This window comes from Salvelinus namaycush, chromosome 8 (assembly GCF_016432855.1).
Source record: "Salvelinus namaycush isolate Seneca chromosome 8, SaNama_1.0, whole genome shotgun sequence".
Classification (NCBI taxonomy): Eukaryota; Metazoa; Chordata; class Actinopteri; order Salmoniformes; family Salmonidae; genus Salvelinus; species Salvelinus namaycush.
The window spans coordinates 19,813,177-19,823,728 of NC_052314.1; the positions used below are offsets into that span (position 1 = coordinate 19,813,177).

General features: G+C 42.2%; 1 protein-coding gene across 1 annotated transcript; it reads right to left on the reverse strand.

Annotated features, from left to right (window-relative positions):
• Positions 1 to 576: 576 nt before the first annotated feature.
• LOC120051819 (deoxyhypusine hydroxylase) lies at positions 577 to 5,245 on the reverse strand. The gene is made up of 5 exons (XM_038998703.1): positions 5,134 to 5,245; positions 2,115 to 2,416; positions 1,914 to 1,990; positions 1,542 to 1,794; positions 577 to 1,307 (listed from the first exon to the last, which is right to left on the reverse strand). Exons 2-5 carry the CDS (start codon positions 2,386 to 2,388, stop codon positions 991 to 993), a joined length of 921 nt encoding a protein of 306 aa, XP_038854631.1. The 5' UTR covers positions 2,389 to 2,416; positions 5,134 to 5,245; the 3' UTR covers positions 577 to 990.
• Between the last annotated feature and the right edge of the window lie 5,307 nt (positions 5,246 to 10,552).

Sequence of the window (10,552 nt, forward strand, 5' to 3'; positions counted from 1 at the left end):
CCTGCCCTAGACTTCCGCAGGCACTTCATGTTTTTGATTTAACAAAACTAGAAGACCGGGTGTGTTGAATTTATCACTGAACTGCTCAATTAGCTGTTGGTCAGGTATGGTGCCTAGTTGGATCAAAATCCTGCAGTATCTGCGGAACTCCAGGAAAAGTGTTGCCTACCTCTGCGGTAGAGTATGGTGCTTGCAACGCCTAGGGTCGTGGGTTCAATTCCCACTGGGGCCACCCATACATAAAAATGTATGCACGCATGACTAAGTTGCCTTGGATAAAAGCATCTGCTAAATGGCATATGTGAAAATGTATTTGTTAAAACAGAGGATAGCAATGTGTTTCAGTGGGAATGAGAAAGCTGAAAAGAACTAGTAAAGTATTTATAATTTTATATAACCCTATTATTCATTTCTCTGCTGGCGGAGTCTGCGTGGATTAGCCATCTTGATCCAACACCTCCTTGAGCCATCATGATCCCACATCTGACTGGAATAGAACACAGGCAAGCTTACGGAAAGCCTACGTACTACTACCATGATAGCGCTAAGTGACAGCATTGAGACAATACAGAATCATTTTGTTATCTAAGCCTTTATTTCCGACAAGATAAAAATCTATGCGAATATGACATAGCAGAAAAGTGGATTAACAATCTTCGACAATCAGGTTTCCTGATTTCAGATGCTTATGATCAGATCACTCGGAATACAAAATACAAGTGAATGGTTCAGTGAGCTTGGGGGGGGGGGTATTGAACCATTGACCATTTAATCATATAGATTCCATGAAAACAATAAATAAATTAACCACAACATGACTTCAGATGTACTGTAATACAATTATTACACTGCCTTGTCTCATAAAGGCTAATAATGACCGGCGAGAGTCAGATAGTTTTAATAAGTGAAAATGGGTATAAGTGATCACGAGTTATGACCTCTGTAGAAAGCTCTTTTGGTGCTGTATAGCAGTTCTCCTGGTGTCCATGCTTACTGCTCCCCCTGCAGTCGTAGTAGTCCGTCAGCGTACTGGAACTGTGTGCCGTTCTCATACTCCAGCATGTCCAAGGCTACCTCACAGCTCTCCTTCACCACGCGCTCTGTGTCTTTCCTGTAGCGCTCCAGGATCTTCATACACTCCTCCTTGCCGATGGATCCGAGGGCCTCGGCACACTCGTGTCTCACCATGGCGTTCTCCCCGTCCAGCTCCAAGGCTGCCTGCAGCTGGGGGATGCTGGCTGGGTGCTGGATCTGACCCAGGACGTAGCCAATCTCATGGCGGAACAAGGCACTGCTACACTGAAGACCTGGGTGGCAGGACAACAAAGGGTTGAGTGAGTGTTGGTGTTCGGAGGACGCTGATAGTGGAGGGTTATGCAATGCCAATGATTCAGGAAAATAAAATGTACTTATGCGAATAACAATTATGTGGCTGGTTGCACGTTTGGCAGAAAATAAGCCCCTCTGCATGTTACTAATTTGATCCTTTATTGCCAACTGCCATAGACCGCATAGTTTAAGAATGACTGCCAGTCTCTCACCATCTCCTAGAGCCAGGACAGCCTCCTCGGTGCCCAGGTTGCGGAGGGCGAACATGGCCCTGTAGCGCTCAAACAGCGGCAGGCTCTCATCCAGGAGCTGTGTCCTCAGCTCAGGGACAGTCTTCCTCTGGGCTGGGGGAGCAGGGTCCACAGAACAGTAGGGGTTTCCATCGGTGACCTCCTCTCCTTTCTGGTCCCCACCAGATATCAGCCACTCCAGCCGCCTAACAGCCAACTGACACGTCTCTGCCACCTGGTGGAGAAGGACAGTCATGTCATAACCACTATACAGGCACTGTACTGGTCATAGTGAATATGACTAACTTTCCACATATTCTCTACTCTACTTCTATTTCCCTCGTTTTACCATACCTCGATGACTGGGTCCTCTGAGTACTCTTTCAGCAAGTCAAGGACCTTGAGGTTCCCAATAGCTCCTAATGCTTCACCTAAATAAAAATAAATAAATAGTTAACTGTTTAGATAAGCACTATTATCATCATTATCTCTGAACATGTATATCAATAAGGTATGCATGAATGAGAGTGGACTCTAGTGATCTGGCATACTGACCTGCTTCATGCCTGACCATAGGCTCCTGTGTTGTGTCTTTTAGAACAGTCTCTAGCGTGGGTATGGCCCTCTCATCCTGCATTTGGCCCAGGCAGTATGCCAGCTCATGTTTCAACAGAGCAGAGTCATCAACAAAAGCCTGACTGATCCATTCGATGGCCTCTGGTCCGCCCAGGTTACGCAAGGTGAAGAGAGCTCTGAACCGTGTTGTCAGGTCCTGCTTTGGGTTGACCAGAATCTTGCCAACTGCTGCTACCTCCTGCTCACTTGCCATGCTGAGTATAATGATGTAGCTACTAGATCTGAAAAGGGAAGATCAGATACAGTGAGGATGTGAATGAACTGAATATGTAGCTAGCTAGCTATTGGACATATCTGGTAATAAACACTGAATCCAATTCACAAAATATTTTCCTTACAAGGCTAGAGAGCTGCGTTGTTGGTTCACATTAGCTAGGAGTCTCAGGCTTGCCATTATCATGACTCCAATTCCATACCATTGGGTTCTCGAGAGCTAGTCTCAGGCTAGCAGCTTAGTTAGCATCACAGTTACAAAACTAGCAGAGAAAGAGGTAGCTGCAATCCAATATGGCGACCGGAGTGTGGGCGTGTGGAAAGGAGTGGGTGTGTCGAAGGGAAAGTAGTGGGCGTGTGGAAAGGTTGAGCGTTTTTCTTCCCTTTCATACCAGGCACTGCCGTACATTGAGCTACAATACCACAAGAGTTTGGACTCGGAGTCCGAGTCATTTTTCACTGTTAGTTTTACAAACAACTGTACATTTTCAGTTATAAAACTGATGATTGTTGGTTTTGATTCAAAGTATTGATGATGGGTATACTGTTGCTTCATGTGATGTATGCATGTGCTTACTGTGACTGTCACCCTGATATTGGCTACTCGGTAGCTATTTCCCGCACCGTTGCTGGACAGTTTTGTCAAGTGGGAGCGAAGGGCACTGTGTCCCGGTGTTGTTGCCTATCATGCTCTCGCCATTGAGTAGTAGACTGTATGTATCAAGGTGACATCTATACTGAATAAAAATATAAAACGTCACATGCAACAATTTCAAAGATTTTACTAAGTTACAGTTCATAGATTTCAATTGACTTTTTTCTTTCTATGGATTTCACATAACTGGGCAGGGGCACAGCCATGGGTAGGCCTGGGGGGGGGGGGGGGGGGGGGCATAGGCCCACCCACTTGGGAGCCAGGTCCACCCACTGGGGAGCCAGGCGCAGCCAATATTAATTAGTTTTTACCCACAAAAGGTTTTTTATTACATACAGAAATGCCCTCCCAGGCCAACCCATGGCTGCACCCCTGACCAGTCATGTGAAATCCATAGATTAGGGCCTAATGGATTTATTTAAATTTACTGATTTCCTTCTATGAACTGTAACTCTAAAATCTTCAACATTTTTGCATTCATATTTTTTTTCAGTACATTATTATATTCAACCCAAGGGCACAATGGCCACTGGCCGCAAAAGGCATGGATTTTCTTAGGGGGCATTACGGCCACAAAAAGGGGGATGCTACCAGGAAATTTGATGCATTATCAAGTGCTTGTCAAATTGTGAATGAGAGACTGATGAAGTGTGTAGCCTGCACACAAAAACAAAGCAGAGCTCATGCCTTTCAAATGGTACTTTTTTCAAATCATCATTAAAGTAGCATTATGCAGCCTTAGAATGTATTAAAAATCAAAACATATAACCCAACGTTTGTATCACAACTAAAGTTGCATAAATAACTCTAAATTAAGCATATAGGAGGACCTGTTTCTTTAACCGCACTAACACAGAATAGACACATGTGCGCACTCCCTCAGAAATCGTTTTGGAGAAAATATCCTTTCTACTTTATTTTTCTATGTTCAATTGTATTGTTAATACTAAAGATGCAGGAATGACCACATGCAAGAACACACCGAATTGCAGCTTTCATGCAGTAACCAATGGGGTGCTCGTGGGGGGGGGGGGGGGGTCATGAAGGAACCAATTTTTTGCAGAGAGAATGTGCTGGGAGGTATTTTGTCAACATGTACTTAGGCATATTAAAACACTTCCGTATTTTCCAATCACGCATATCACCTGTCAATTTACGGATACGATTACGACGACTATGGCCATATCGGCACACCCCTAGGCTGTGGTCCAAACACTTAAGACACACCCTCGCCATCACCCTCGCCGTCCAGCCCCTTAGCCCTCGTTTTTAGTCGGCTTTGCAAGTGTACAATTATGTTCACTCAGGGGTCTGAAACTCCCCATATTTCAATTCGCGATGATTGTACATCCGCTAAGAAAAGGATGCGAAAACTTAAAAACAACATACAAGTGTAAGTAAAAACAAATAAGTTAGAAATTGTGCTACTAATGCACATGACAGCACAAACGTCTCATAAAAAGTAAATATGTTTTTGTTTGGTTATCTTTTGGAAATTTTAGAAATTAAACATTTTTCCTTCTTCAGAAGTTCCAGCTAGGCAGCCAATTAATTTGCTAGTTATCATACAGTAGGCGTATATTAATAATTATATATTTTAAATAAGTAGACATGCACTCCTATTTGACTAGCGCATATAAAGCACCCACAAGCTACCTGTGGCTAAAACACAATCATCGCGGGATGAACGCGTGACGTATTTCCGGCCAAGGGTGGTCTATTTAAAAATCATTACTTCCTCGCCCTGCAAGTGTATACTCGTCAGACGTCATCAGAAGTGTCCCCTTAATTTGAGAGATGAGGGGATCGTGTGTGTCTTTTAAGTGTTTGGTCCGCAACCCTAGTTTTTGGGCTATACATTTGAGCTAGACATGGCAACCCTGGCTGCTACCCATACTTGAACTAGCAACCTAACGTTCGCTAACTAGTAAAGATGTTTGATAACATAGCTGGCTAGCTAGCTTGCTAATATAATGACTATCATATCCAAGCTGAACCTTGCAAAGTAAAATACTTAGAATTCATAAACAGGTCAAAGATGGACTGACAATTACAGTAAATCATACTCACTTCGCCTACTTTTCTGTAACAGTTCGCTACAATCAGCATTTCATCTTTTCCACGTGGACAAGTTCCTCAGTCGCTGTGCGTGACCGAGAAACACTACAACCTTATACTTCCGGGGTACAGTTTAGTTTACCATCTGGATACTGGGAAAATGTATATAATGTAAAGTAAAAAAGTATCATAATCACTCACATCGGTAATCAATTGTTTTTATTTTAATTTTATTGGAAAATATTGAAGAGTTAATTATCTAGTAGGTCTATCTCAGAAGAATAATGCATTGTATCAAGTATGGGTAACTGCATAGGTGTATGTGTCTGAAAGTCCTTGGTATATTCTTTATATAATCATTTGTGTTCCCCCAGGTACTTTTTGTATTGATTTGTTTATTAAAAAATAAAAATAAAGTGTTTGTCTGAAAGTGGACGCGTCAACAGAAGTGGGAGGATCAACCGCGAAATGCGTTACACCAGCACTTTGTAATTGGTTAGATATTTTTGATTGAAGCGGGTTGTTTTTCCATTTCTTAACACGTTTTTATTGGTCAGTTCAAGACGGTGTGAAACAACACTTGGAGAGCTAAAAGCCACTCTTTTCTTGATAGAGAATCATACTGTTCCATTTGAATGTTAACAAAACACACAACAAATAAAAGAAAATTACTCCAGTAAAAGTGAAAGTCACCCAGTAAAATCCTACTTGAGAAAAAGTCTAAAAGTATTTGGTTTAAAATGTGCTTAAGTATCAAAAGAAAAAGTATAAATAATTTAAAATTTCTTATATTAAGCAAACCAGACAACACGATTTTCTTGTTTTTTTAATTTACGGATAGCCAGGGGCACAGTTCAACACTCAGACAAAATTCACAAACAAAGCATTTGTGTTTAGTGAGTCTGCCAGATCAGAGGCAGTAGGGATGTCCAGGGATGTTATCTTGATAAGTGCGTGAATTAGACAATTTTCCTGTCCTGCTAACCATTCAAAATATAACGAGTACTTTTGGGTGTCAGGGAAAATGTAAGTAGTAATAAGTACATTATTTTCTTTAGGAATGTAGTGGAGTAAGAATTAAAGTTGTCAAAAATATAAATAGTAAAGTGCAGAAACCCCCAAAATACGACTTAAGTACTTTACACCACTGCTAATCAGATCTATCTCAGGAAAACCTTTACACAGCCGTCGTGTTGTCTGAAAACTTAATGATGGTGTTGGAGTTGTGAGCGGACACGCAGTCATGGGTGAACATGGAGTACAGGAAGGGACTAAGCACAGCTGCTCGAGGTTCGACTGTCTGCTGCCCTGGAACCTTAAACCACAAAGTCTCCATCTGCCTCTCCCGCTCCAGGTCCGGAGCCCAATCCAGCGGTGGATCCTTCATCTGCTCCTAGGATGGAGCCACAGCCTGCAGCTATTACAGATGCCAAGTGCAGCCAGAACTTTGGGGCATCTCCAGCCACGCCTGCCAGCACCGTACTAGTTCCAGCCCAGAAGGTCCTTCTACCTTTAGACCTTTCAGACCTCTACTCAGGAGACCTGCCAGACATCACCTCGGGTGACCCAACAGAAGGCACCCCTGATGCTCCCTGCCACCACAGTAGGGTCTGTTCCCTGCCCCCACCATAGGGTACGTGTCCCCTTCCTCCCGGATATGGGCAGAGTCAGAGTTTCCTTCCCCCACGGTAGGGTAAGAGTCAGAGTCAGAGTTCCCTTCCTTCCTGGTAAGGTCAAAGTTCCCTTTCCTCCTGGTAGGGTCAGAGTTTCAGTTTCCTGTGTACCTGGCATGTGTAAAGTGTCCTGTCCCTCAAGTTGGTCCAGTGTATCCTGCCCAATGGTAGGTCTAGAGTTCCCCGCCTTCCTGGTAGGTCCAGTCTACCATGGCCACCCGGTAGGCTCGCAGTTTCCATTCATATCCGACCCTCAGTCTCTGGCAATAGTTTCAAGTTAAAACTTTTCTGACATACAGTTGAAGTCGGAAGTTTACATACACCTTAGCCAAATACATTTAAACTCAGTTTTTCACAATTCCTGACATTTAATCCTAGTAAAAATTCCCTGGCTTAGGTCAGTTAGGATCACCACTTTATTTTAAGAATGTGAAATGTCAGAATGATAGTAGAGAGAATGATTTATTTCAGCTTTTATTTCTTCACAATCCCAGTGGGTGAGAAGTTTACATACACTCAATTAGTATTTGGTAGCATTGCCTTTAAATTGTTTAACTTGGGTCAAATGTTTCGGGTAGCCTTCCACAAGCTTCCCACAATAAGTTGGGTGAATTTTGGCCCATTCTTCCTGACAGAGCTGGTGTAACTGAGTCAGGTTTGTAGGCCTCCTTGCTCACACACGCTTTTTCAGTTCTGCCCACACATTTTCTATAGGATTGAGGTCAGGGCTTTGTGATGACCACTCCAATACCTTGATTTTGTTGTCCTTAAGCCATTTTGCCACAACTTTGGAAGTGTGCTTGGGGTCATTGTCCATTTGGAAGACCCATTTGCTACCAAGCTTTAACTTCCTGACTGATGTCTTGAGACGTTGCTTCAATATATCCACATAATTTTCCTGCCTCATGATGACATCTATTTTGTGAAGTACACCAGTCCCTCCTGCAGCAAAGCACCCCCACAACATGATGCTGACACCCCCGTGCTTCACGGTTGGGATGGTGTTCTTCAGCTTGCAAGCCTCCCCCTTTTTCCTCCAAGCATAATGATGGTCATTATGGCCAAACAGTTCTATTTTTGTTTCATCAGACCAGAAGACATTTCTCCAAAAAGTACAATCTTTTTTTATGGCGGTTTTGGAGCAGTGCCTTCTTCCTTGCTGAGCGGCCTTTCAGGTTATGTCGATATAGGACTCGTTTTACTGTGGATATAGATACTTTTGTACCTGTTTCCTCCAGCATCTTCACAAGGTCCTTTGCTGTTGTTCTGGGATTGATTTGCACTTTTCTCACCAAAGTACGTTCATCTCTAGGAGACAGAACGCGTCTCCTTCCTGAGCGGTATGACGTCTGCGTGGTCCCATGGTGTTTACACTTGCGTACTATTGTTTGTACAGATGAACGTGGTACCTTCAGGCGTTTGGAAATTGCTTCCAAGGATGAACCAGACTTGTGGAGGTCTACAATTTTTTTATGAGGTCTTGGCGGATTTCTTTAGATTTTCCCATGATGTTAAGCAAAGAGGCACTGAGTTTGAAGGTAGGCCTTGAAATACATCCATAGCTACACCTCCAATTGACTCAAATTATGCCAATTAGCCTATCAGAAGCTTCTAAAGCCAAGACATAATTTTCTGGAATTTTCCAAGCTGTTTAAAGGCACACTAAACTTAGTGTATGTAAACTTTTGGCCCACTGGAATTTTTTTGATACAGTGAATTATGAGTGAAATAATCTGTCTGTAAACAATTGTTGGAAAAATGACTTGTGTCATGCACACAGTAGATGTCCTAGCCGACTTGAAAAAACTATACTTTGTTAACAAGACATTTGTGGAGTGGTTGAAAAATGAGTTTTAATGACTCCAACCTAAGTGTATGTAAACTTCCGACTTCAACTGTAGGTTCCCGGACTTCAGCCTTTGGTGCTTGGCCCCAAGTCCTCTGCCGTTCTAGGCCCACAGTCTCCTGCACTAGTAGCCACTAAGTTTGTGTTGGGAATGTTATTGCGCTAATAGGGGGTGCAATAGTAGTGAGTTATGGTTACATTATTGTGCAGTGTAACTGTGTAGATAAGTTTGCAATTAAGAAGTTGCAATGTTTGCTACCTCTCGGGTAATGCTAGCTCTACTGTTTGTTTGTACCCCATGCATGCTACTTTGTCTAGTATCATTATTCATTATTCAAGTATGTTTATTGAGTATCACTATTCATTATTATTAATTATTCATGTGTGTTTATTGAGTTTGACTAATCTAGCAATGTTTATATTATATGCATGCTACTGCTGCAATATGTTTATATCTGCAATATGTATAGCCTGTTGTGTTACTTGTGTAGTAGCTGGTGCCCTTCTACAGATTCTAAAAGTTTCCAGAATGTTTCAGCACATGCGCGGTAGCCCTAAATTAAGATATCACCTAGGCCAGAGAGATAGCCATAAAACATCCATGGCCTTAGGCCTTCTATTTCTCTCTCTCTCTAGCCATGTGTATTCTTTAATTATGTCTAGATGCTATACTATTGCATTCATTCATGTGTTTATATTATGCCACAGTTTGCTCATCTACTTATTGTTATATTCCACGTGTATATTTATCTTAGTATCTTCAAATTGATAATGATTGTATTGTTTCAGAACCACACACAAGTGCATATAAACCTCTTTAAATGGAAGCAGCTGTGTCCACATGTGTGTGTGGTGGTGACTATCAAGAGTATAGCTATGGGCCTCAACATCACATTCTAACCAGATAGCACTGTAGTGGGCAGATCTTAGTGAATCAGTTGAAGTTTACTAGCGGATGAGGGCATTCACAACTGACCTCTGGTGAGCTCCAGCTAGTCCTTTTTTAATGGTCCTAGTTTTTGCCGGATATAGCGACCAACAGTTTTTTCAATTAGGCTATTAATGAGTAAGCCAATGACTAAGCTATTTTACATTGTGCCAGTGAATTGAAGTTGAACATCGTCAAATCCGTCCTTTTAATTAGGCTTAATTCCGCCAAATATAGCTTATTTAATTGATGTCCTAGCTAGGCAATAGATCGCAAAGCAGGGCACCCACAATTCCCCACTTGTCACGCCCTGACCTTAGAGATCCTTTTTATGTCTCTATTTGGTTTGGTCAGGGTGTGATTTGGGGTGGGTATTCTATGTTCTTTCGTTCTATTATTTGTATTTCTATGTTTTTGCCGGGTAGGGTTCTCAATCAGGGACAGCTGTCTATCGTTGTCTCTGAGATTGAGAACCATACTTAGGTAGCCCTTTTTCCCACCTGTCTTTGTGGGAAGTTAACTTTGTTTGTGGCACTTAGCCTTAAGCGTCACGGTTGTTTGGTATTGTTTATTGTTTTGTCGGCGTCATCACCTAATAAAAGGGAATATGTACGCTCACCACGCTGCGCTTTGGTCAAGTTCTTTCAACGGCCGTGACACCACTGAGCTAAACTTTTTGGAAATGGCAAATTCCCTTTCTCCTCCATGTACGCTTCTCAAGTGCAAATACTGTACAGCAGTTCAAATCACCAGGCATTTTTGTTAATAGGAGAGGTCTACCATAATTATGATCACACTTCCTCAATTTAAATATTATGGGGACACCTATACATTTGGCAGCCAACCACAAGTTATCTGTAGTCTATTTGTATTTTTTGTATTTATTATGGATCCTCATTAGCTAAGGCAGCAGCTACTCTTCCTGGGGTCCAGAAAAATTAAGGCAATTATACAATTTTAAAAACATTAGAATACAGTCACAAC

Bases quoted from the DNA above. Each gene is read 5' to 3' on its own strand.
- LOC120051819 (XM_038998703.1), bottom strand. From the start codon at position 2,388: ATGGCAAGTGAGCAGGAGGTAGCAGCAGTTGGCAAGATTCTGGTCAAC. The intron at 1,991-2,114 runs GTCAGTATGCCA...ATTTTTATTTAG, and splicing joins TATGGTCAGGCATGAAGCAG to GTGAAGCATTAGGAGCTATT. The intron at 1,308-1,541 runs GTGAGAGACTGG...CCTGCCACCCAG, and splicing joins TGTCCTGGCTCTAGGAGATG to GTCTTCAGTGTAGCAGTGCC.